At 35.5% G+C, this 27,814-nt stretch overlaps 1 protein-coding gene across 2 annotated transcripts; it reads left to right on the top strand.

Moving 5' to 3' along the window:
• Positions 1-27,175, top strand: ncaph (non-SMC condensin I complex, subunit H). 2 transcript variants are annotated; one of them, XM_039768415.1, is made up of 18 exons: positions 1-109; positions 4,176-4,410; positions 4,518-4,611; positions 7,216-7,308; positions 7,885-8,002; positions 9,849-10,000; positions 10,193-10,382; positions 10,983-11,074; positions 14,555-14,751; positions 14,849-14,994; positions 17,221-17,321; positions 17,553-17,675; positions 17,787-17,894; positions 17,993-18,130; positions 20,388-20,498; positions 21,218-21,294; positions 22,254-22,329; positions 26,578-27,175. In XM_039768415.1, the coding sequence occupies exons 2-18, from the start codon at positions 4,184-4,186 to the stop codon at positions 26,635-26,637; spliced, it is 2,103 nt and encodes a 700-aa protein (XP_039624349.1). In that variant the 5' UTR covers positions 1-109; positions 4,176-4,183; the 3' UTR covers positions 26,638-27,175. The 2 variants fall into 2 exon arrangements, with proteins under 2 accessions (XP_039624349.1, XP_039624348.1); XM_039768414.1 differs by having other exon boundaries at positions 4,173-4,410.
• The last annotated feature ends 639 nt before the right edge of the window (positions 27,176-27,814 follow it).

The following is a 27,814-nucleotide window of genomic DNA, read 5'->3' as shown; positions in this document are numbered from 1 at the left end:
CAATAGTCGGCGCAAAAATTTAAACTGTAGGACCGGGAACAAGAGTGTGGAAATTAAGCAAAGGCCATCAATAAAGCCGAACCGAACTAGGATCAAGCGACTCTTTGCGGTAAGTGTATTTTTCATTGATTATGATCGATTCTCTTCCGCGGGCTTATTTCAACTTTACGATATTTTTATTGAAACGCATTTGATTTATTTACGTCCGTGTGAACAAGCTTATGGAGAAAGTCAAAATGCTGTTCTTGTTTATATGTACCAAGGTACTAAATCAAAGTCAGTGCATAATAATTAATTGATGCTGAATAATCTTAAGCACTTTAACAGTGTATTACTAATATCACTTATTTGATCACGTTGCTGAATCCCCGAACCTGTATGGCATACTGTGTATTCATTATTTTTACACTACCGTGATGTGATTCTAGATCTTATTTAAATTCGTTTGCTGAATTCCATTTGATTTCAATTCTACGTCAATCTTTGTAGATAATATCGAGTCTGTCACGCAAAGAAGAAGAAAAGTTTTCTCTTGCCTTTTGTATACATGATTAAGATCAATTAGGCAATGCTTATTTTTGCTATCTGCATTGACCTAAATAGCGGTGGCTATTTCTGTGTTATCTCGTATATTTGTCGATTTTCCATAATCCGGTTGCCTTCAATCGTGGGAGCTGGAGCCTGTTGCGGTGTCAAAAACAAACCAATGCTAAAAGGCAGAACTGAACTGGACGGGACGCCAGTCCGTGTTGCGGCGCATTCATGCGCTCACCTGCGCTAGTTCGTAGCAACGTTGTTTACTTTAGCCAATGAGCTAAATTCGCTCGTATTTGGGACATGTGAGAACAGTTAAGTACAAAGACTGATCGGGCAAAATAAAAACAAGGTGTAGTTAAAATATGATAAAATAAATCTGACAAGGTATTAGGTGACATAGGGTAGTAAATTCATAAAGCACTCGCAGAAATGTTCGCATTTTAGCATTTATTTCTTGTAATTACGAGGAAATATATAAAAAAGCAGAAGACTAATAATGAATAAGTTCCTTTATCAAACTACAAAATACAAATGTTTTCTATGCAAACACTATTACTTACAAATTCTAGCATACAAATTACTTTTATTTTCCATTATGGAATATTCTTGTTACTGGATTCTGCATTTTTATTCTTTCCATTTATTGCAGTTGGCCCATATTGTTATTTATTCTCACTGCTAAATTGAATTAATCTCCAGTTGTAGCCCTTTAAACGTGAATGGAAAGTCTTTTGGTATGAATGGAATCTGTGGAATAAAAACAGCAACCATGTATTTCTTGTATAGCCCAAAATCGCCCAAGGAATACCTCAATGGGCTTTAACAGTCCCTGTTTTTTGACAGCCACCCATATCTGACTGTCTAAGACGACAAGAAAAAACCCAGTTAAAAATAAAGAAACCTTTTAGGTTGGAGAAAACAATCGTCAATCAGCATTTCCCATTTTAAGCCCTCTCGCTTGCAAAATTATGCAGTTTTGCATTATGCATTAATCTGGTGTCTTTACAAAATAATGAGAGTTAGCATGTGGACTGCCAAAAATAGCTTGTTGAAGTTTTATGGTAAGCGGTTGCATACATTTTGTCCATGGGAATCCACAAATGTATAATTACATTCTGTTTACCAGTCAATTCTTAATAGTATCAGCTCAATTATTTTGAGTAGAATTTACCATCCATCCAGTATCCAACCTGCTATATCCTAACTACAGGGTCGCGGGGGTCTGCTGGAGCCAATCCCAGCCAACACAGGGCGCAAGGGAGGAAACAAACCCCGGGCAGGGCGCACACACACACACACACACACACACACACACACACACACACACGGGACAATTTAGGATCATCAATGCACCTAACCTGCATGTCTTTGAAACTCCACGCAGGGAGGACCCGGGAAGCGAGGCAGCAGCGCTACCCTAGAATTTACCATTAGTTGCATAAATATATTTTAAAAAAAATAATACAAAATTAAATGTCAAGATTTATACCTTTAATAAATTAAGTAAATACTGTAATCTTAAGATTTTTAATTGTCATGTGTATTGGAAGAAAAGAAAATATGATTTTGTGATATAGGGTATGTTACAAATATGCAGTGCGTAACCAAACAGAAAAATCATCATAAATCATTTCCCATGTAAAAATCCACAGCATTCAAAAATTTAAAATACATTTATAAATAGTCTTATTTCATTCCAAAATGTACAAAGGTGCAGGGATCCCTTAGAACAAAATACAACAAAAGGGATGGATCCTTATGCAAAATATTATAATTTATGCAAAAAAGTATAGTCGTACATACAACTTATTTTAGGTTAAATCCACTTAATGCAGCTCTGTATAACGGAAAACGAGCATACTGTGTTTTGAGTATTTTTAAAAACAAATTGAGTAAAATGAACATAAAATGGGTGAATAATGATAACGGTCCTCATGACTGAATTTGTCTCTGTTAATAGAAAATAAATTTAACAGTTTTGTTTCAACTTGAATTAATTTTGTTAATGTGACATTTAAGAAATTTTTGTCAATGCGACTAGAAAAAGCAACGTAATTCCAGCAAAAAATTATATACTTAAAGTAAACATCCCTGTGAACTCATTTTTTTCAGTGAAGGTGTCCCAATTGTGAATTGAAGTGTATTTTGGAGCAATCCTGGAAATGTTACAGTTAAAATAAGATATTAAATGACTTCCTCTTCATTACTGTACTTGAGATATTTTCCTAGATATGTTTAGGTTGATGCTAATGTTTCATTGATGATATATATAATTTTTTTGGCTCCTTTATGGAAGACCAATCTTTTTGAGAAATTTGTATATAGGAAGCTTTCAATAAATAAGATCTAGTAATATAAAGTAAAGGAATAGGAGGTAAAAATATTTTTGAAATTATTATATATTCATCCTATAAGTTTATTAATTTAATTTTGTGTAAATTTATCTTCGATTAATAAAAATAATGAAAACAGAACTGTAGGTATAGTAATTATTTGTTTATTCGCAGTAATGCATAACAACAACAACATTTATTTATATAGCACATTTTCTTACAAATGGTGTAGTTCAAAGTACTTTATGAGATGCTGAAAGAAAAGTTTATATGAAACAAAATAAGATTAAGCCATACTAAGTAACAAAGAATAAAGTCAGGTCAGATGGCCAGGAGGACAAAAAAAAACTCCAGCTGCACTGGAGAGAAAAAAAAACAATATCTGCAGGGGTTCCAAGGCCTAGAAACTGCCCAGCAATGGGCAATCCTACCTAATATAAACCATTTAAATCAGTCCTCACTAGTTGCAACTGAATGATGTCTTTCTTGGGTAAGCCTGAAAGGAGTGCGTTACAGATGTATGCATCCTCTTATGTGGTTGTGAATCTAGGCCTTCACCTCCTTTTCTGTTCTGGTTAGTTTCAGTTTGCTCTCTTCTCTCAAGACAGTAATAGACAACTTTGTATGAAATCATCAGTTTTTGGGAAATCTGTCAAGTTGAATAACATTCATTCTGCAAAAATAAGAACATCAAGAAAGCTGTTTTATTCTGGCCATTTATGAACCCAGAACTGAACTTTAGGAATGACAGTACCTTGCAACACACAAAAAGACAATTTTACTTGCTTTTATAGGACAGAATAACAGGTTTCATCGGTGCTAATACTATTGAAGAAGTTTCTCTGATACCCAATTAGCATTTACACATGACTAATTAAGGATGAGCTAAGGGAGTCCCTGAATGAATGGCTTCTGGATAAGTGAATTGTAGGCATATATAAATAATACGTTTGAAATAATTTCAAGCAGTTGGAGGTTATTGGAATCACTAGTGCTGTCTTGAATGTATTTTAAGTCAATTTAATGGTATCTTGATTTTAAAAAAAAAAAAAAAAAGGAATTGATTTCTATCAAACATATGGAAAATATCTTGGCGATTACACACTTTTGAATGCAAGAGTACAACTGAGAGCAATTTAAAAGTTTTAATCAGAGAGAAGAAAATCTTAGAATAAATTTTCTGCATATATTTATAGTTAGTCTTTGTATCCATTTAAAACGTCATTGTTCAGTTTATATTGTTTTAATATAACTTTTTTTATTTTTTATTTTGACTTTCTTTGTATTTTCTTCTCTGTGCAGCAGCCTAAACAATGAGTGCTGTCTCAACTCCTCGTTCACAAATATTAAATGAAATTTCTGAAAACAAGTTTGTGTCGCCCTCCACCCTTCGAAGACAGATCAGTCAGACCAGCACCCCTGTACTATCAGACGTCCCAAGCAATGATGATGAATTGGAAAGAAAGCAGCGACGGAAGTCAAGGGTTATTGATCTGCACTTGGGCACAGACAGCTCTGTACAAGAATCTCCAGCACAGAGGTAGCTTTTGATTTTTTTTTTTTTGGTTTGGCCTTTTGCATCTGACATGAGAATGCAGCAAACCACCTTTTTATAATACAATGAGCTTTCCTTTGTACTTTTTACAGAAGTTTGTCTGGTACTCCAGCTGCTGTGCCAAAGCTGACAAATTCACAAATTTCTGAGCATTACTCCACTTGTATCAAGCTTTCAACAGAGAATGTAAGTACAATATTAATTGAAAAATATAGTATTTGCATATAATTATATTTAAGTGTTCTGTGTAATGTTTATTTATTTTCAGTTTTTAATATCAGAGGCACATTAGAATTCTTACATGTGTTTGTCTGGATTATGCAAGTAACATTCTGTAAAAAGAGTGTAAGGAAACATGGGAATATATACAGACCCTTTTTTTTTTTTTTTTAACCTCTCTCTTTAAATTACAAGACAGTCTTTGGGTTTGCCTGCAATCTTTTCTGGCACCATTAAACACAAACAAGGAATCAATCCCGAACAGGATTCATGCTCACAGGGTGCAATTTTGGGTACACACTGGAACTTACTCATAGCAAGGGAAACTAGTTAACATGCCATGTATAACTTTAGGAGTGTGGTAGGTCATATGATGTCTGTAACGCAAGGAACCTGTAGCATCTCTTCTTATTCTTTGTAGTTGTATATTATTTTTGTATCTATCCTAAATAATCGTTTGATGCCTGGTTATCAACGTTTTGCCAGAAAATTAACTGGCCTAGGGACCATCGGGGTCAATACTTTGAAGGATTCCCAAGTTTAAAGTGTACTCTTTTAAAGTGCCAGTGTGGTTAAGTTTCTGGGACAGTATGTGATATGTATATAGTATAAAGAGTGTCAAAAATAATTACTCTTTGTACATTGAAGTGAGAGAGAGGTCCTGTAGGGAATGGCAGAATATGAAGAAATATCACAAACTTTTTGATGACACTCCTACTTTGCTCAACAGTGAGCTGCTAAGAGTACTTGTCCCTTTAGTTAGGGATTAGGGTTTAGTGATGGGACCCCAGAGTGAGTTCTGATTGGATTGTCACAGACCATTTAGAGGGTGTTTCTGACTCCAGAAGTGATTCTAGTAATTCTCACTGGAATTAAGCCAAAGATGGGGTTTAAAAGTCACACCCTGCTAGCAGCTCATTGAGAATTAAATTAGGAACAAAGGTCAGGCAAGGGCTCATTTGTATGTAAGCAATTCAGATAGAATTTACAGAAATAAGATAAACTGTGAGGCTTGTGTGCTCTGTAGGTGCTTTGTGGCACTGTGTTTTACATGTTGGGCGAGTGGTGGTATTCTAAGATCCAGGCACCTAATCTTTCTAGCTAAGGCCTATTGCTAGAGTTTTAGCTGGTTCTGTTTATTTCATAGTTCTAACTTTCTACCTGGGGTATAAATAGCAAAACTGACATGCTTGAATTTTAGATATGCACTTTCTTCACTCTTTGATCTACTGTAGGCTAGGGTGGCTCACAGAGTTACCCGCCATCGCAACACACACATGCACACCCCCACACTGTCCTCTACAAAGACTTGACAGTTTTCTAAATGTCACCTTTTTAAATGCACAAAAAGAGAAATTGACTTTTAAGTAATGTTCAGAAGAATTCTGTTTTATGCTATACCTGTTACAGGTCTTAACAGTGACATTTATTTTTTTGCTGTACATGCTGTGGCATAGATCTTTTACTAATTCATCTTTTCAGAACTAGTACTAAAGCAGGGAGTAACTTTTTGAGCAGCAAATTACATATTTTATCTGCAAAAAATGTGGGAGTTCAAGTATTCATGTTAATATGGGTTGTATAGAGACGCATAAGGGAGGAACATGCCCTGGACAAGGCATCAATACCTTACAATTTACACTTGTGCTCAGTTTATACTTGCTAGTTGGCATTGGTAGTATGGCTCTCACATGTAAGAGAAGACCACAAAACATGTAGAAACCCATGCAACCATAGGAAGAATGTATAAGCTCAATGTAAACGTTGTCCCTGATAGATCTTGAACTCAACTTTTCTATTTGCTTTTAATTTTAAATAATTATTACCAACATCATTCATTATTTTTTTATTTTTTCCCAAAAAGCTTATCTATCAGTAACTGTCTGACTTTTGGTATTTGGTATGCCATGCTTGAACACAGAAGTATTCTACAGGGTAAAGTTTGTCATCAATAGGAAGACTGAAATGGTGTTATTCTCACTCCCTGTAAAAAGATCTAGGCCCCAGAAAGTGGTTGTCTGGAGAAGTGCCTTTAACGGCAGTTAAAAATGCCCTTAAATTGTTGTGTCCTTTCAAGAACTAGTCAGTCAGTCAGTCAGTCATTTTTCAACCCGCTATATCCTAACAAAGGGTCACGGGGGTCTGCTGGAGCCAATCCCAGCCAGCACAGAGCACAAGGCAGGAACAAACCCTGGGCAGGGCACCAGCCCACTGCAAGGCACACACACGTACCCACCCACACACTAGGGACAATTTAGGATCGCTAATGCATCTAACCTGCATGTCTTTGGACTGCGGGACGAAACCGGAGTACCAGGAGGAAACCCACGTAGACACAGGGAGAACATACAAACTCCACACAGGGAGGACCCGGGAAGTGAACCCAGGGCTCCTTGCTGTGAGGCAGCGGCGCTACCACTGCTCCATCGTGCCGCCTCAAGAACTATTTTTTACATTTTATTCTGCATTATATCGGTGCCAGAATAGAGGCAGATTAAACATGTCAGAAAGCAAGACTAACAAATCTGCTGATATGCCACTGAATCATTTTGCATTCAACTTTTTTGGCAGAAAATAACAACCAAGAATGCATTCAATCTTCACTTGATTGATTATATGTCAGATATCCTGAAAGAAAAAGACTCTGCACTCACCAACTTCAAGGTATGAGGTGTTTTAATTTTTTTTTTAAATGAAGCCAATGTTGCTTTGTACAGACTTGTTTACTGAATTAACCAAGTATTTGCACAACTGCTTTAAAGTCAGCTAATTTCTTGCTCTTCTGTTGCTACATGTAAATATATTAATGTTTGCTAATGTTTGTATGCTCAGACAAATAACACTTCTAGATCAATATGGAGGGATTTACAATCCCAGTGAGATTTATTTGCAGTATGTAGCTTTAGCTTTGTATCAAAATGGTTTTCAGTTAGTTAGTTAGTTAGTTAGTTTTATTTATTAAGGTATTTTCTAGGCACTCATAGAGCTTTATTTAGACTCTGAGGAACCTCTTCAACCACCATCAATGTGCATTATCCAGTTGGATGATAGTAAAACAGCACTGTTGGTATAATGTAGGAAAACTAAACTGAATAGCTTTAAAATTAAGTGTGATATTAAGGTGGTTTTTTATCCTCATTATATTCGAGTGTAGATCTTGATGGATAACTAAGTCACTTCACAGTGTCATGCTTAAATCAAGTTGCATTCTGTAATATTTGTTCTATTCAATTTGAATAGGTTGCTGCTGGCACACTGGATGCAAGTGCCAAAATATACTCTGTGAGAGTTGATGCTGTTTATGCAAATACATACAGAGTTCTGGGAGGACTAGGAAAAGACTCTAAATCAGTTGATGGTAAGCTGAGAAATTTTGATCTGTGTTTGCTGATTCATTAAGTTAAGCCTGGTTGATTGTGAACAGTGCTTAATGTTAGTGTGGTCAAAGTCTACCAAATATTATGCTGTTGGTAGTGTACATAATATAGATATGTAGCACAAGTACTTGCTATACTACACTATATAACATTTTAAAGCTTGGTGTTTTGCTGATATATTCTTTTTCTTCTAAAATGTATTCTTTTATGATGTTGGAGTATATTCATTTGTTCTATAGCTTTCTGTAGAACAATGAATGACACATTATTTTTTTTTTCACTACTGTTTTAGCTTTGGTTTATTAATACATGTATATTCAAGAAATAAATATGCAGAAAAAATTCAAAGGTTCTTACATAGGTCTGAAATATGGTTTTTATCATTTAGAAATTTCAAAGCATGCTGCAAAGAACAAGCTGCACAAGCTGCTGCCCAAAGTGCTCCACGAACCCCACAAGTCCCCAAAGTCCTGGCCACATAATGCCTTTCTTCAGACCGCCTCCTTCTCTCCTCTCCAGCTCAGTCCACTCCACTCCCGACTCTCGCCCCCATACAAAGGGAGGCGGCCCCTTTTATACACACCCGGATGTGCTCCAGGTGCTTCCCGGCAATCTCCCACTGATACGCCCCAGTGTGGCGGAAATGCCGGCTGCGTACCCGGAAGCACTCCAGGTGTCCCCAGTCTTCTTCCCTCCAGCCCTTCCGGGTATGGCGGAAGTGCTGAGGTCCAGGGCTCCAAAAGCACAGGGGTGCCCCCTGGCGGTGACCACGGGCCCCTACAGGGTTGATCTTGTAAGCTCTGTACCTGTGGCCCCCAAAGGAACCAGGGTGGTTGCCCCCATATGGTCTGGGGAAGGCGTAAGCCCTCCTCCAGTCTTCCTAGGTGTCTCCCAGGTCGCCACCCCAGCCATCTCCGGCAATGGCATGATCAGAACTTAATTGTAGAGCTGCCATTATAGTTGGCCATAAAATCACAGATGAAGTATAGTAAAGTGCACGGCATGCTTCCCTGGAGAAGTCTGAAGATCAGTGTGGAGGAAGTAATGCTGCTATCTAGTACCATGTAGGTTCTGCCAATTAGGAAGAATAAGATTCAGTTGCAGAAGGTGTCTTGGTCATCTTTGATAAGATTACTGATAAATAATGAGCTATAAACCATAGGCTAGCATATTCATTTTTTATTATCCAGATGTAAATTGATAGTATAAAGTGCAAGAGATATATCATCTCTGTGCACTGACTGAAATGGACGAGGTCTAAACTATCTGATATATTACGATTGCATTCGATGTGTCTTGGCACCAGTCTCTCTAAACATTTCACAATAATAGGAGTGAGTGGCACCAGTCAATAACCATTAAGACAGAAAACCTTTGTTTGTCACAAGCACCATATTTGTCTTTTTGAGGCAAATGGAAACTGCAGATTCTCCCAGAGACAGCAAAGTGGTTGCATAGGCTTTTAAATGGTTATTTGTTTCTAATATGATATGCATAAAACTGCGATACAGGTAAATATGGATGTAAATAATAAAGTATTTTTTTTCTTTTTTTAAAAAAAAGATTTCTTACATATTGATGTAAGAAAATAAAATTGTTAGCTGCTGTTTCTAGCATTTTTAGAACCCTTCTTTGTATTTCAAGTGAAAGTCTTTTTCTGCAAAGGTTTCATAATTGCTCCGTCAACAAATAAAGAGTTCATAAAAAATAGTATTGTTGACAGTCATGAAATAAACCAGAAAAACGTGCCAAGCATATAGATTTAAATAAAAATTAGGTTATTCTGAAACTATCATATCAATTACTGGCAAATTAAAATTTTACCAGATGAAGAGAATGCAGTACTTGCGGATGGGCAGGAAGATGGAGACTTAGAGAAACGAAAAACGGTCGCAAAAGCAAAGAAGGTTGTTAGGAGGAAGATGATTGAGCAGAACCTTTCGAAAATTAACCGGGCAGATTCTAAGGGAAAATGTGAGGTACAGTATGTCAGTGTTTTTAATAATAAAATAAAGTTTTTATTAGAAAGTATGTCTTTTCTATTTATGTAAATTAATTGATTTGAGAATTCATGTATACCTAAATCAACTTATGCTTGCCTCTTGCTTTAATGCTTTAAGTGCTTTATTATTATTTATTATTATTATTATTATTTGTTAACACCTTCTTAGGTTGACCCCGTATTTCAGAAGATGGCATCCTCCTTTGATGAGTCGAGTACATCTGGCGTCTTCTTTTCTCTGCTTCGCAGTTTCAATTGCTATAATGAACTGCAGTTCCCCACTGATATAATTTTGCTTCGTTCCAATGACATTGAAGAGTTTCCATCCATTGCTCAAGTTAGCGTGCCTCAGCTAAAAGGTAAAATAGACTACTTTGCTGAAGATAGGGTCAATAAGCAGGGTAGCTTTATAAGCTGCAGTTTTTTTTTATATAAAGTCTTTAAATATTGTAGGACTTATTGCACATTAATAGAATAATCACAATGTGGGGGCTCATGGTACATGATAGTGCTGCTGTGTTGCAGTAATGAGACCAGGGTTCATGTCCTGTATCCTCCCTGCGTGGAGTTTGCATGTTCTCCTTGGGTTTCCTCCAACAGTCCAAAGACAATGCAGGTTAGGTGGATTAGTGATGCTACACTGGCACCGGTACGTGTGTGAATGTGTTCACCCTGCGATGGACTGGCGAGCCTGTCTACAGAGGATTGGGCCTTCAGCTTGCTGGCATTGGCTCCAGCCCTCCCATGTCCCTGCTTAGAATTAAGCAGGCTTAATAAAATTGTATGGTAAACTAATATGCTTTGCCTTTAGTTTAAGATTTGCGGAACTTAATGACTGCATCATTACTCTTTATTGTTGTAATACAATATAAGCATTAAGTAAATATTGGGATTGTTTGCATATTGTTTTAACGTTACTGTATACTTTATTGGCATTATTGTGTTTGTTTTCACTGTAGTTCTTCTAGAGCAAACACAACAGCAATGTTCCATTTGCCCATCTCTTGAAGATTTTTCTTTTACGAATTGGACAAATGAGGCCAATGACCAGGTATGTTTAAACATAACATAATAAAATTCTTTCCCAACTCTATATAATTATGTTGCCATAATACAGATTTAAAAATACCTGTAAAGCTTTTAAGAATGATTATGGCACCCACCACAAGATTGCTTCCTAATAACCAATTTTGTTACACTTGTTACATCCTGTGAACATACAAATAAAGGTTTATTAAATAAACAAATTAAATCTAACTGTATTCTTTTCAAATATATTCAGTCCTTTGACCAGTTCTTTAATGTTACCAAATACAAATCCCCCCTTTTGATATTTACTTTATTGTATATGCAGAAAAAAAATCTAAAGTATTGTTATTGTGAAAAAATTTGACTTTGAGATTTTGAATTCCCACGTTTCATGCACTTCTGAATATGTTTTGCTCATCTTTGCAATTATGACTGTGTGTGTTTTTTTTTTTTTTTCCGTGTGTATGTACGGAAGCATCATAACCTGAGAACGCTTTCAGCTAGATAAATTAAATTTGACATATGGGTGTTATATCAAAGTGTTGTCAAACTTTTGGGCAAAACATTTAACTGGAAATGGCACTTTATCTGAACACATTTCAAATTTTTTTCAAACAACTGGTACATAGTTCAAATAAACAATTCATTAATTGAAATTTTGTGTAGTAGTTTTTCATGTAAAATTGCATTATAAGAAAACAAAAATAATTGAAAATTTATATTGTCGGTAGGGTAAGAAATGTATAGATTATAGAATTTCACCTTATTTGGGTAACTAGAAATGATATCTTAACTAGTAGCGGCACTATTACATATGCATTATTACCATTATATAAAGAGAGAGAATTTAAATTGTGTATGATCATTACTTATTGTTAGATATAAAATTTGACCTTGATCAGGTGATTAATCACAAAAACAATCAGATTTGAACATTTCAGTTTGATTGTATTACTGAAAGTAGTTCTTTGCCACATAATTTTGCATTATAAACAAAAATAAGTGATTGAAATTTTGTAAGAAACACATAGATATGAAGTTTTGATTATAATCAGACAATCGGATGTGGTATCTACTTTACCTGAACATGTATAATGAAAGTTGAGTGGAGAACAATCCATATTTTTTATGCTTTATATGAGATGCTTTACAAAAGACTGGTAAATTGGCACTCATCAATGCCCTTAACGTTTGGCATGGATTATTGTGGCACATCTGGTATAATAAGTTTATTGCCTCGTAGGACTGATGTTTTTATGGGTATCAGTTTGTGTCTAGAATTTAACCACCACTTTAATTGACTGACAACATTTCAATATGCTTTCTTGACAGTTGATTCTGTAATGTTATTGAAGCAGGTTTATCTGTTAAAGAAATTATCATATTTTGACATTTAGGTACTTGTTACTGTTTTTCTTAAGGCAAATTGTGTTATACAATTGTTTTGAGCTGTGTTTTAAATTTACTTTATGCTTTTTTGGTTTTGAGCTTAAAACACACTACTTTTACTGATTCAATTATGTTAGTGAAATTTTCTTCATTGTGCTGGTTCTGAATTTTCATGAAAGGTTATTAATTCTTTGGTGAAATTACACTACTTGGTGTTATTAAGTATTTGTGTTCAATACTTCTCATGTATGATTGACTATAGATGAACACTAACGTTGGTAAGTTTGTTTTTCATTGTTACATGTTATATTGTCAATGAAACAAATTTGGTTTATCTGTAAGCGGGTTGGATAATGGATGGATGGATATAATTAATTTAATAAATTTTAGATTACGATCAATGAAATTTTATTTTTATATATATTTTTAATTAAAGTATAGATACGTTTTTAAAATTAAAAATTTTGAAATTTGCATACTGTACCTTTTCTTATTTTTCGCTACACCTTTCCTTCTTTGTCCTTGTGTTTTAATTCCATGAACAGAATTTCAGATGATTTAATCTTTCATTAATTCTGTACTGTTTGTGAATGAATGGACATTTCTTCTCGTTTTCCACATTTTTTGGATTGCCTGAACTTCTATTTATTACCTACATTTAATTTTTTATTTGAAAATGAGATTTAAAAAGCAACCAACATCACATAGGCAGAAGAAAATTAAACAGTTGCATACACGTTTATGCTCTGATTTTTGTTTTTTCATTCATATAAACAGAATGAAAGACAGGGCTAGAACAATATGTCATTTTGGGAATACAGTATCTAATTATTCATCTTATTTAGTAACAGTTTATTAACTATGTTGCACGTATTATTATTTTTAACTGTTATTTAACTTATCAACAATGTGAAGAAATTATATGGTACAAACACGAAATAACACCGTAACTGGAAATTTGATCTAATCGGGTAAAAGAACTATCCAATGTACCTATTGAACTTTGCACTTTTGATGATGATAGAAATGCCTTTTTTATTATTTCATAGGGTCTAATTCTGAGGAGAAGAGGGGAAAGGCTCCTTTTCAAGCTTGTTTTGTGTAGTAGTTGCACAATGCTAATTCTGCATGCAAATTAGCCATATGGTGCTGTAGGGAGAGAGAGAGTGTACAGCACAGTGTTTTATATTCTTTGGCAATACTTCTGTTATTCTCACTGTGTTCAGCTAGTGTACCCCTTAAATTAAAATACTGAAAGTTTTTTGTTATCATGCTAGTGCAAAACAAATGTTCTGCAGCTAGGATAAGTGTTCCTCTAAGCTCAAATTTCCAGTATATTGGGTGAACAAGGTCACATTGCATAATTGATATGAGAAATGCTTTGACGAGTTTTGTCAATCTACAAGAAATGGTTTTCTGGTTAGGTAAGGATAGGATAGATCCTTCTGGCAAAGTTCAAAAATATATATGGTACAACTATAATACTGGCCACACTTCACAAAGTGCCAAACTTAAGTATGGTGGAAATGGCAGTATTATGTTCTTGGCCTGCTTTTTTATCAGTAGTGTTTTGACATCTGGTTCAGAAACAAATCCTGCCAGAAAACCTGTTTAGTCTGCAGAAAACTGAAAGTTTAGAAAACGTTAATCTTTCAGCAGTATAGTTATCCCAAACACAAGGCCTTTCGGTACATAAAGATGAGTGTCCTTTAGAGCTTCAGTCAAAGCCTTAAATATCAATCCAGTTGAGAATTTACAGCACTATTTGAAAAAGGCATTATACAAGTGCCATCCAACTAATCTGAATGACCTCACAGCCTAGCGGTGTGCAAAGCTGAGCAATACTTAAACTAAAAGCTGTTGCTGCTGCAAAGACAGCTGAACAAAAAATAAATACTTGGGGATTGAATATATATAGAATTTTGTTTTTCTTTTCTGTAACATAAAATAATATCACATAAAAAAAAAATGGGGGAGGGGGATTTCATTGCTTTGACATAAAAATATCCCAAATAAAATTTCACTTTTCTTTTTTAGCAGCAAGTGTGTGTTTTTGTGTATGTATTTATGTATCAGTATTACATTCCTTTCCCACTTTCTTTTTTCACAACAGAGTTTGTCAGAGATGTGGGAGAAATTTAAGAAAGATGATCATGTATTTGATATAAATGCGGAACCGGAGGCAGAGAATGAGGCGGTGGACTTTGACTTTGATGGGGATGCCTGTGATGCAAATGGAGATGAAGATGATCTAGGTGCTTGCACTGAGCACCGGGAAGCCTTTGCTATGGGAAATGCTCCCAAAAAAAGGCAAGTCTGGGGCAGAACAATTCATCTAAATTAATAATTTGCTAACATGTACTCACATTTTTTTTTACTTTTGTTTCCCTGTGTCCTCCTCCAATAGAGATGTTATTCCACTGGAAGATGGTGACATAAGTGTTATGTGCCTCCAGCTCTCCTCAAAACCTGGGGAGTACTCCTATTTTAGCCCAAGGACAATGTCAATGTGGGCAGGCCCTGACCACTGGCGCTTCAAACCACGACATAAAAGTATGAATTCATTTTAATTCAAATGTTGTCAGTTTTAAATTACAGTCAGTAATAAAGCTGCACAATTTATATGCTCCCTGTTTTCAATAGATTAATTTAAAAACCATATCTGTTGTCTAAAGGAAATAGGTTCATCCTATTCAATTGAGTTATTCTTCACAATCTAATAAATTGCAAAATGTCATTCTCTCATGGAACTATGTGATGAATATACATTATATTCTCACTGGGATATGGTGCCATATTAGAATTACTGCATCCTTCAAATTTAATCTACAATACAGCAAAGAAAAATATACTTATAAAATACTACCCTGCTATTTTCATCTAAAAGTGAACTTCACTAATTGGCTTATAAGAGACACTCTGAATTAAGCACTATTAGTCACCATTATGAGCGTAAAAGTAGTTTCACACCTTCATGCAGATCAGCACTTTTCATAAAGTAATTATAAAATGTGCTTTATTAAATATTTGATAAATAGTTAATTTCTCATTTTTATTTACAGGTGCCGGTCATAAAATTATAATATCATGACAAAGTTGATTTATTTCAGTAATTCCATTCAAAAAGTGAAACTTGTATATTAGATTCATTCATTACACACAGACTGATGTATTTCAAATGTTTATTTCTTTTCATTTTGATGATTAAAACTGACAACTAATGAAAGTCCCAAATTCAGTATCTCGGAAAATTAGAATATCATTTAAGACCAATGCAAAAAAAAGATTTTTAGAAATGTTGGCCAACTGAAAGGCATGAACTTGAAAAGTATGAGCATGTACAGCACTCGGTATTTAGTTGGCGCTACTCTGGCCAGGATTACTGCAGCAATGCGGTGTGGCATGGAGTCGATCAGTCTGTGGCACTGCTCAGGTGTTATGAGAGCCCATGTTGCTCTGATAGTGGCCTTCAGCTCTTCTGAATTGTTGGGTCTGGCGTATCGCATCTTCCTCTTCACAAAACCCCAGAGATTTTCTATGGGGTTATGGTCAGGCGAGTTTGCTGGCCAATCAAGAACAGGGATACCATGGTCCTTAAACCAGGTACTGGTAGTTTTGGCACTTTGTGCAGGTGCCAGGTCCTGTTGGAAAATGAAATCTGCATCTCCATAAAGTTCGTCAGCAGCAGGAAGCATGAAGTGCTCTAAAACCTCCTGGTAGACGGCTGCGTTGACCTTGGACCTCAGAAAACACAATGGACCAACACCAGCAGATGACATGGCATCCCAAACCATCACTGACTGTGGAAACTTTACCCTGGACCTCAAGCAACGTGGATTCTGTGCCTCTCCTCTCTTCCTCCAGACTCTGGGACCTTGATTTCCAAAGGAAATGCAAAATTTACTTTCATCAGAGAACATAACTTTGGACCACTCAGCAGCAGTTTTGTGTTTAGCCCAGTCGAGACGCTTCTGACGCTGTGGCTTGACACAAGGAATGCGACAGCTGAAACCCATGTCTTGCATACGTCTGTGCCTGGTGGTTCTTGAAGCACTGACTCCAGCTGCAGTCCACTCTTTGTGAATCTCCCCCACAGTTTTGAATGGGTTTTGTTTCACAATCCTCTCCAGGGTGCGGTTATCCCTATTGCTTATACACTTTTTTCTACCACATCTTGTCCTTCCCTTCGCCTCTCTATTAATGTGCTTGGACACAGAGCTCTGTGAACAGCCAGCCTCTTTAGCAATGACCTTTTGTGTCTTGCCCTTCTTGTGCAAGGTGTCAATGGTCGTCTTTTGGACAACTGTCAAGTCAGCAGTCTTCCCCATGATTGTGTAGCCTACAGAACTGGACTGAGAGACCATTTAAAGGCTTTTGCAGGTGTTTTGAGTTAATTAGCTGATTAGAGTGTGGAAGCAGGTGTCTTCAATATTGAACCTTTTCACAATATTCTAATTTTCCGAGATACTGAATTTGGGATTTTCATTAGTTGTCAGTTATAATCATCAAAATTAAAAGAAATAAACATTTGAAATACATCAGTCTGTGTGTAATGAATGAATCTAATATACAAGTTTCACTTTTTGAATGGAATTACTGAAATAAATCAACTTTGTCATGATATTCTAATTTTATGACCGGCACCTGTATATTGTGTTCCTGCCACAGTGAAGTGTTTTTATACTTATGTTGATTTCCTTTTTGGTTTGAATAACCCTCAGTTAGTTGGCTAGATGTTATTTTAATGTCTAATTTATAATTGCTCATCTCCTCAATTAGATGAAAATGTTGCCAGCAAAAAGCAAAAAAAACTCAAGCAAGCTTTTGAATTAAACTTTAATGAGGATGTTAATTTTGAGACATACTTCAAACAGTCTAGGGTGAGTACAATTTTCATACATAGACACAATGTTTCCATTCGTTTATGGGAAGGACACTGAAGTAAAACAATAAAAAAAAGTAATTAAAAAAAAAAAAAAATGCTTACAAGAAAGATTGTTGTACCCTAAGATACTGTGACATGTTGACTGCTGAGCTACAACTGGCCAGTACTGTCTGTGTAAACCACTTTAACAGCATTATAATATACAGTATCGCTACATACTTTATAGGCAGCAACAACTATTGGCAAGAGTCTTCAAGATAAAGTGTCAAAAAAGAGAACTTTACTCCCTGCAGAATTTCACTATGAGCCTTGTAATCTCACACGGTTGAACATAAAGCCTTCAGTTATGGTAAGACAATACTTCTATTGTTGATTGAATGTTTTAATAATAATTCAAATGTTTGGTGTTATTGAATAGCTTTCATTCTTAACTCTTCATTCACTGACCCTTTTTGCACAGATTTCTAAGCAGGGAAAGAAGCGTATTTCTGGAGAGCATGTTGAAGGAATTGGAGACTATGACTATAATAATCCCAATGATACTGCAAACTTCTGTCCTGCTACACAGGTTTGTGATATTCTTTTTTTGTTCATCCTGGTTATTTACTTCATGGATGCTTTGTCAGGACTAACCCTATCATTTCTGGTGTGTTTGTTTTTGTTTAGATGGATGATGATGATGATGATGACCACCACGATTTTGGTAATGAGCCTTTTGAAACTGAGAATACTTGCCCATTAGCTTCTGATCCAACAAATATCACAACATATGGGGAAGATAACCTGGTGGCAGAGCCACAGAAGGTAGTTTTTCTTTCCTTCACTGAATTGTGCATATGTCCAAAATATGATGAATTCTGCTTATGTTCCATTCCATGATTCTACATGTTACTCAGCCAATTTAAAAATGTTTTTACCTGTTGCACAAGTAAGTAATGCATTATCATGTGGTCAAAATATATAGGCAATTTTTAAAAATATTTTGGATGTCTTATTTTATTACTATATATAAATATTAAATATTCAATTTATTGGCACCATGTTTTAGAGTAAAATGAAAACCATTAATTGCTAGTCTTGCTAATGCAGAAGCAAAAAAAAACTGCAGTAACAATACTGTAGTTAGTAGAGCAACATAGTACAGTAAGCAATGACCATAAAAAAGCAATAAATATTAATTTAAATGCAACTGTGTCAATTTAAAAGTAGAAATATAGTATGTAATAATTTCCTGAAAGAACAAGCAATTACCATATAATTCAAATAGATAAGTTGCAAGATGGCCAGTAACAGCAGATAAGTAGGGCATTTGTATGTAAGAAAACTGTTTATTGTCCTGTGGAGGGAGTTTGTGGGTATGATATCGTTGCTGGGGTGTTGGAAGATGACCAGAAGACGCATCAGTTGTCATAAATATTTTGTATAGATGAATGTGGCTGGAAACAAGTTATTTTTGTTACTGTGAATCATGGGGTATGAGAGGTTATAATAGATCAAGATGTGAAGTGGAACAGTAGGTGCACTGCACATTTGTTACAAGTTTTTTTTTTTTTTTTTAAATGGATACTTTAGTGGTTAAACAGGCAGGAGAGCCTAGAACAGGGGTGTCCAACTTCAGTCCTGGTGGGTCACATTGGCTGCAGATTTTCATTCTAACCATCTTAATTAGTGAGCCATTTTTTGCTGGTGATTAACTTGTTTTGCCTTAGTTTTTAATTGACGTGACTGAGACCCCTTCATTGTTTCGTTGTCCTTAATGAGCAGTCAAATAATAATGAGACACAAAACAAGCCGCCACATGACCAGTTAACCTGAAAATAAAAAAAGGTGAAGGTCTGTGTCATGTTGGTCTGCTCAGGTCACCAAACCATTTTGACGGTTGTCTTAGAAAAAACAGAAAATCAACAGTCTGCTGTGGCAGAATGAGAGCAGCAACAAGTCATGATTTTCAATATGGCTTTAATTAACAGCAAGAATTGGCTTCTCATTAAGAAACTTGTTGGAGTGAAATTGGCTGGAGTTTGATATTCCAGTTTAGCTGGTCATCTGACTTGTTTCACATCTCATTTCTGTTTTGCTGCCATTTAATGAAGAAACAAATCAATTGAGTGGACTGAATCCTTAAAAACAGGGCTATTAAAAATGAAGGGAAAAGGAGTTCATTAGCAGTGAAAACTGCTCACTGATTAGGAAAAGAGAGAATGAAAACCTGCGGCCCACCAGGACCAGAGTTTGTCACCCCTGGGGTAGAAGATGCATTCACATGTAATGCAAAATTAAATCTTAAAAAGAGACTGTTTATGGCTATGATATTTTGCACCACTTTTGAAATATGTCCTTGTTTTTGTATGTACTATATGAATTGCATTTTCTGTATTTTAAATGATGCCTGGTGGTGAATGTATAGAAGTTCTGGGAAGAGGTCTGTATATTAAATAATGAAAAGGTTCTCAAAAGTCGATTACCTTTTATATATCACAGTTAAGGACAGAGATCAATTTCTATGTTTTGATATGACAAGCTGTGGACATTTGTGATTTTAATATTATGATGAGTGTACCAAACTAATTGATTTTAGCAAAGGTTAACAAAGAAAAGACAATTTTGTCTTGCAATGTGCATTTGCAGAGCCCATCTGTGAAATGTGATCTTGTGCATGAAAGTGGTAGTGTTCAGCTTAGCATGTACAGTTATGCTTAATTATACAGTGGGTTCAAAAGAAAGTGTAACGGTAACTTAGTGAAATGGAAACTTGCAACTTGCAGATTTAGATTTAGTCACTTTGCCTTTAGTTCAGCACTATTATTTCTAATTAATCATCCTTTTGTTTTTCCATTGCCATGAACAATATCAAAAATGCTATCCATTTCCTGCATTTAATAATAAATTTGCCATTTCTCATCAATAATCCAAATGGTTTTGTTCATCTGTACTCTTCAGTCTGTTGGAATAGCCTCCAGATCTTTCTGACAATTTATTATGAAATTTGGGTTCAGAAAAGAATGGATGAACCGATGGGTGAAATTGATGCATATATTTTTTTTTTCTTTGTTATTACCAGGTGAAAAAGATTGAGCTAAATTATGCAAAGACGGCAAAGAAAATGGACATGAAGAGGTTAAAGGAAACAATGTGGTGTCATCTGGCAAACGATAAAGAGCAGGCCTCAAAGGTAATAGACATGTGTAATATACCAATGGGTAGACTGGATTTAAATTTGTTGCTCTGGTTATTGTATTAGATGCTCCATCAACGTAATTAAAGCATAGAATCTTTATTGAAGGGGCTTGCTGGTCTTTTAACTTGGTTTAAGTTGCACCAAGTTTGGTGCACCGAGCAGAGTAGGACAAATGTTTAAGACCCAGTCACTGCCAGCTTTGACATGTTTACCAGAAAGTTTAAAGATAAGGACTGGTTTTATTTTAATAATTCAATATTATCTGTTTTAGTTATATATTTTTTAACTCTTGTAATGCTATATTGATAACGCACAAATGATGGTTCAACCTTCTGACCAACACCATCCCCACATTCCCAAACCAAATATTTGCTGTTTTGAATAATTTGGGCCAGTCTGTACATGGGTCTTAGAATGATGAAAAAGTCACGTTTAGTCCTGGAGTAAGTGCTTCTCCTTTAGTTAAGAATACTTTTATAGATTAGCAATTTTAGTTTGCCTCATCAAGGTAGAGAGCTACAGTTTTCATATGTAAAATTGAGAGCCAGATGAAAACCGCTTACTGGCCTGAGACCACTAGGCAACACGCAAAAAGCATTAATGCGACAGAAAGGTGAAATTGTCTATCAGCTTAGCATACTGTATGTGGCTTTTAATAAACTAGATTAAGTACTTTAAATCCTCTTTGTGTTTCCAACATTTTTAACTACCAGGAAAAAGAAAATGAAGACAATATAAAGATATTGAGAGAAAAATTCTTTGGCAGTGTGACAAAGGACTTGCAACAAAGGTGAGTTTTTCTGGATGTCTTGCTTTAGAGAGGCTTGTTGCTCCTTACCCCAAGCTGATTGTAAAGGGTTTGAGTTTTAGACTCTCTACAGAATTATATTTCCTTGGCTTTAACATTTATGAAGAATTAACAGATACTTACAAATCATACAAAGCCTTAAATGAAGTCATGAAGTTGACTTTTCTTTTTTTTCCTTTAATGTGTCCTGACAATGCTGCCTTGATAACCACATAGAAACCTGTTACTTGAATGCCCTTGAATGTAACAAGTATTCTTGAAGCCTGCTTCATTATTTATATTCAAGCAATCATGAAATAATTAATAATGCCTTTGTTGAAGTCATCACAAATGGAAAGAATGTGAAACAGCTATACTCTCAGATGTATTGTGAAATGTCATAAAAGTTCAATAAAAACAAAGTTTAAGGGAATGTATGGACATACGTTTTATTGTAGGCTAATACTGTTAATTGGGAAAATACTGCCTATGACCTGACATGACATGGATGATTCTTCTCCGTGCCTATTCCAGAGTTTCCTTCAAGCACATCCACAGCTGCCATGCATGGTCACTAGATTGGTCACCATGTGGCTTTTCTCTTTCCTATGCAGAAGAATAGCCTGAAAGTACAATGTTTTAAAACAATTAAAAACATCCAAAGACGCAAACCAATAACCAATGTATTGATGACATCTCCCAGATGACAATTTTCAAGAATGCTTTGAGGGTGAAATTTGGTGTTTCTGTAGGAGGCTATTTTGAATTAGATGAGGTTAATCAGCAATGCTTTTTGCATTCGAATCTCTTGAATATTCATCTAATTTCATGGCAGACCTTGTATATTGTAAAACAAGTAAATTAAATTCAAATATACTGTATTTGAAAATGAATGGTATGTTTGTTGGATACTATAAAAACATGATCTTGTTTTTGTTTTTTATTTTTTCTGTATAATGAAGGCTGCCTTCAACAATGGCTCAAAACTTGTCTGTGCCACTAGCATTTGCTGCTTTACTGCACCTCGCTAATGAAAAGGTTAGTGATTCACAAGTATATCATTGTCTGATCTTTATATTTTAACACATTGTTTATTGAATAAGTTGCCACTGGCCTAATGAATCATTTAATTTGTCACTGTTATTTACATATGGTATTATTATAAAGGGTGTTGTATTGAAATGCTACTAGGTACAATTGCAAAAATGCAAACCGAGAAATCAAAGGATCGAATAAAGTAGTTGGGTCAGAATAATTTCAACACAATTTGACTAACTCTTTAAACGCATGGTGGAGTGGTTCAGACTTCTTCTACTTTCCCAATTATTTCAGCTTCAACCAAATGAATTTTGTTGATCTTTTTTTTTTTTTTTTATTCTCTCAGACATGTGCCTAAAGAAAAAAAGAGTTCTGTAAATGAACTGCTTCATTGATAATTGGGCTCCATTGACACTCAATAGTCCAATATGCAAATAATTTCTTGCATTTATCAGTGATAATTTACTTGGCTGCTCTAATTAGTTATCTTTCTCTTTTACCATTTGTGTTAACCTTTTCATTTTTCATTCCATATCGCTTTCCACTGCTTATGCAGGATCAGTCATGGAGGCAACAGTCTTAGCAGTTAGGAACTTATGTCCTAACTGCCTTTCCTCGCCCACACTTGCCAGCTCACACTGTGTGATGCCAAGGGTCCATAGTCCATATGGGAAATCTAATCCTCCCAGCAAACTCCGGGTCTTCTCCCAGCTAATCATGACCATTAAACCTCCACAGTAAGGTGTCCGGGGGGTATCTGTATCAGATGCCCAAACGATCTCAATTGCCTCCTCTTGATTTGGATGGTCCGTGGCTTTACTCTGAACCTGTCCTAGATGTCCGCACTTCTTACCCTATCTCTAAGTGAGAACTCCGCCTCCCTGCAGACAAAGCTTATTTTGGCCACTTGTACTCGTGGTCTCATCCTTTTGGTCATTACCCAAAGCTCATGACCATAAGTGAGGGAAGGGGCATGGATTGACTGGTAGAGATTCTTCTTTACCACTACAGAACGGTATAGTGACTGCATAACTGCACATGCTGTCCCTATCTGTCTTTCCTTTCACTCGTAAAGAAGATCCCAAGATAACTTAAACTCCTCCACTTGAGGCAGTAACTCAACTCCCAGTCATAGAGGACTGTCAAATTTTTTCCTACTGAGGACCATGGCCTCAGATTTGAAGGCACAAACCATCCTAATCCATGGTGGAGTTTACAGCGCAATGGCGCCAACAGGACCATGTCATCTGCAAAAAGCAGTAGTGCAATTCTAAAGATACCGAACTGTCCATAAACATCATAAATGGAATAGGTGACAAGGCACAGCCCTGGTGGAGTCCCATGCTTACCAAGAACGTACTGATATTTTTCCAATGTGGACATGGCTCTCACTGCAATTAGATAGATAGATAGATACTTTATTAATCCCAAGGGGAAATTCACAAAATTACACAGGAACCAAGTAAGCCTTATAAGGGGCCCCAGCACACCTCACAAATTTGCATCAAAGAACACGGTCATATGCCTTTCTAATTTCAAAGAATGCATGTTGATCGATTTGGGTGTACTCCCGCGCCCTCTCCAGGATCCTCATGAAGGTAAAGATCTGGTCCACTGTTCGATGGCCTGTGTCATTGATAGAGCAGCTGAAGGAGGACTAACATATTTCAAATGAGCAGTTGTCCTTTCATCTCACAAGGATATGATAAGTTATTTAGAGTGCTTTAAATTGACTACTTTGTGCTCTGGATTACACACCTCTTCAAAGTAGCCCTGAATTGGATAAGAGTCTTAGAAAATTACTGGATGCCTGAGTAATTTTACTTTTCTTTATGCAAAAATTTGTGTGTTTTTTTTTTTCCTCTCCAAATGTACAGTTGTGCTTGAAAGTTTGTGAACCCTTTAGAATTTTCTATGTTTCTGCATAAATATGACCTAAAACATCATCAGATTTTCACTCAAGTCCTAAAAGTAGCTAAAGAGAAACCAGTTAAACAAATGAGACAAAAATATTATACTTGGTCATTTATTTATTAAGGAAAATGATCGAATATTACATATTTGTGAGTGGCAAAAGTATGTGAACCTTTGCTTTCAGTATCTGGTGTGTACCAATCCCCCCCCTTGGCAGCAATAACTGCAACTTAATGTTTCCAGTAACTTTTGATCTTTCCTGCACACCAGCTTGGAGGAATTTTAGCCCATTCCTCCGTACAGAACAGCTTCAACTCTGGGATGTTGATGGGTTTCCTCACATTAACTGCTCGCTTCAGGTCCAAAACAAGGGTGGGCAAACTACGGCAACGTCAATTTGTGCAGCCTGCATAACAATTTAAAAACCTTCGTGGTTTTATTAACAAAAATGAAAAATGAAATAGATAATCAGTACATGTTTTGGAACATGTGAACAAATGAGCAAGCTCGTTTATAATGTTACATGTATACAAGCAGAATCTTGTGTTTACAAAGGTGGATTTTGTACTGCATGTAAACATACGCGTACGCTGACGTTCCAGACAGTCTTACATAGTCGTGAGATTGGTTGCTATGTAAGCACATGCATTCACGCACATATGTTTAGGTTCCTTAGGTTAATTCAGCCATCGTCATCCGAGTGCTGTATTATATTTCAAATTTTATTATCCCGAACAATGAGTGCTACTGTGGAAAAAAAAAATGTAAAATTTTGAAAGTAAAGCACTGTGCCTAATATACCATAACAGACTTGCAGTTTTCAGTGGAGTTCAGCTTGAAGAGACATTTTCAAACTAAGCACCATAGGTTTGGAAGTAATTTATCAAAAAAGTGAATTAGAGCAAAAAGAATTTTATTTGCTGCTTTTTTTTGTGCCAAAGTTATATAGTTTTATGACTAATAAATGTATTTTTGTGTGTGAAAATAACATTATTTAGCAAATTAGGGTTTTCATCACATGTGCCCTGCTAGAGACCTTACAGTTGCCCACCTCTGTTTCCAAAACCTACTGGATTTACCTTTTTGGGATAAGTTCTTCTTTAAAATGAAATGTGTTTTTTTTTTTTTTTTTTTCCTTTATTGAGGATGAACCCTGATTTCTTTCCACATTTTGAGCTTCTTCATTTATACCAAAAGATGTCGTGTATTTTCTGTCCACATTTCAAATCAAATTATAACACCTTCAAACCATACTGCTATTTGTTTCCTTCTTCTCCTCGCATTTTAGTAAGTGAGACAAATAATCTGGGAGTGATAGAAGTGCCCTGTTTTTGTGACAAAGTGGGCTAGATAAAGGCTGTAAAGATTTTATCTTATTGGGATAGCAAAACTTACTGCATGGATTTCAAGTTCATACAACAAAATACCATTTATTACTTGGATACTAGTAACCAATTCTCAAATAGCCTGTGAAGAAACTGTTTTTCACATTAATTTTTATATGTTTAATGTCCTTATGGTTCCAATGGGCTGTCTTTCACAAGACAAAAACAGAGGGAGCAGAGGATGTTTAAATTGTGACTTGTCAAATAAGGGTCCAATGGCTGTAAGATTCTTGAAAGGTAGGGTGACAGTACAATGGAGAGATGGCATCCTAATGTGGGTCGATTTCATATTTGAAAAAAAGATATCGAGATTGAACATGGGACATGTTCAGATTGGATGAATAGTATTTGAATGCGCCTCACTCCCTTCTTCCTGGTCTTAAACCATCAGCTGAAAGTTAGTTTATAAAAGTTCAGTTTGTCTACTACAGTGCCAGTATGATCTGGCCAGAGTTGTCTAATACCCTACACATGGTGTTGCCAGAGCAGGCTCTATAACTACCCATGACTCTGTACTGGGTGAAGTTGGGTGTATGGATGAATATAAGAGATTGCACTGGTAGTGCAGCAGTTTTTCTGTATTGTGTGGTCCTTTTAGGCGTAACGGAGAAAGCATTTTATTAGCATGGCAACATTATTAAAAAAAAAAAAGAAATAAAATAAGTAACTACAATAATACAATCCTCTACCCTTGTCTCTCCAGGGTTAACAAACACTTTCAATTTATAACTATTCATTTAGAATCACTTGCCTTTACTATTCTCCCCCACTACAGAAATGCTTTAGAATATTTACTCTAAAAAGAAGATGAAGCTGCTTTCATCACTAAGACATTTTTCTATGGCCACCAGGCCTATGTGCTTTTGGACTATGAGATCTGTGAAAATTAAGTTTGAAGCTGGAACTTCATCTTCCTTGTGTACTCAAACTGTTGCCTTCTCTTTTTCAGGATCTGGTGCTGCAAAGTGTGGAAGATTTATCAGATATTATTATAAAGCAAGGCAACTGACTTCATAATATCCAGTGATTTTAAAAGCAAAGTATTTATGTTTAATTGTTTTGTAATATTTCCAGTTGTGCTCATGATTTAATGTTCCAATATGGAAATGCTAGCAAAATGAAACAAAAACATTATTTTTATCTTCTAATTTGGGCCGTATAGCTTTTAATACACTAGAAAACAAAATTTTATTTTTTGTATTAAGATTATATTTGCAAGTTTATCAAGTTCTTTCACCTTTTAATGTTAATTAGCTGTTTCATAGTTTAATAAACAGCTTATTTTTAAGGTATTTTAGCAAAAATTGCATTGCTCTGAACAATATTTCAGAGCAGTTACCTTCTAATACAATTCTGTTTGAAAGGTCTATACTTAGTCTGGTTCAGTATAACCTCAGTGCCTTTCGGCAACCCATTTGCGTTTGATTCTTAAAGGCAGCTCTTAGAAAATGTAAAATATATAAATGCAACATGAGCACCTTGTCTTTTGTATAGCCTATGTTTTTAAATGTTTTACTCTTCTTTTTATTGGCTTTAATCTTATTTTATTTCTGTGTATAGTTTTTTGTTTTTTTAATTTCTGATAAATAAAACATGAAAATACATCGTCTTGGTAACTTAATTTTTATATTACGATTAATAGGAAAATGTTGCATATTGCTTACATTTGTGACATGCTTAAAATTCTATATGTCTGGTTCTTCATGGGCCATAATACCAGCTATTCATTATAGTCAAACTATGACAGATACTCTGATCATTAGCTGATCTGTAATTTTCATATTTATAATAGACTGTATAATAATGTTAAATTAGTCATGTTTGTAGATACTAAACTAGAAGAATAAATAATACAAAATCAACTGAGTCATTACAGAGGGACCTGGGCAACTTTCAGACTTGGGCAGATTTGTAGAGATTTGTGAAGATGAATATTTTTTGTAATTAAAGGTAAGATATTCTGCATAGGAAGTAAGAATATTATACTTGAATACACAATTGGTTGGTATGAAATTTGATAGTACACCTTATAAGAAGGACCGGGGAGTCATAGTTGACATCCAGATAGTGAAAAGAAGCAATCAAGAAATCTAATGGGATTTTGGGTTTTTATTTCATGATGCGTAGAATACAAGCCAAGGGAAATTATGCTTAAGTAATATAACCCACTAGTGAGGCCCCATCAA

The sequence above is a fragment of the Polypterus senegalus genome, chromosome 11 (genome assembly GCF_016835505.1).
Source record: "Polypterus senegalus isolate Bchr_013 chromosome 11, ASM1683550v1, whole genome shotgun sequence".
NCBI classification, from domain to species: domain Eukaryota; kingdom Metazoa; phylum Chordata; class Cladistia; order Polypteriformes; family Polypteridae; genus Polypterus; species Polypterus senegalus.
This window is presented reverse-complemented; position numbering and strand designations above follow the sequence as displayed.

Coding starts and splice junctions, on each gene's coding strand:
- ncaph (XM_039768415.1), top strand. CDS start 4,184: ATGAGTGCTGTCTCAACTCCTCGTTCACAAATATTAAATGAAATTTCT. Junction 8,003..9,848: donor AGACTCTAAATCAGTTGATG/GTAAGCTGAGAA, acceptor AAATTTTACCAG/ATGAAGAGAATGCAGTACTT. Junction 14,995..17,220: donor CTTCAAACCACGACATAAAA/GTATGAATTCAT, acceptor CTCCTCAATTAG/ATGAAAATGTTGCCAGCAAA.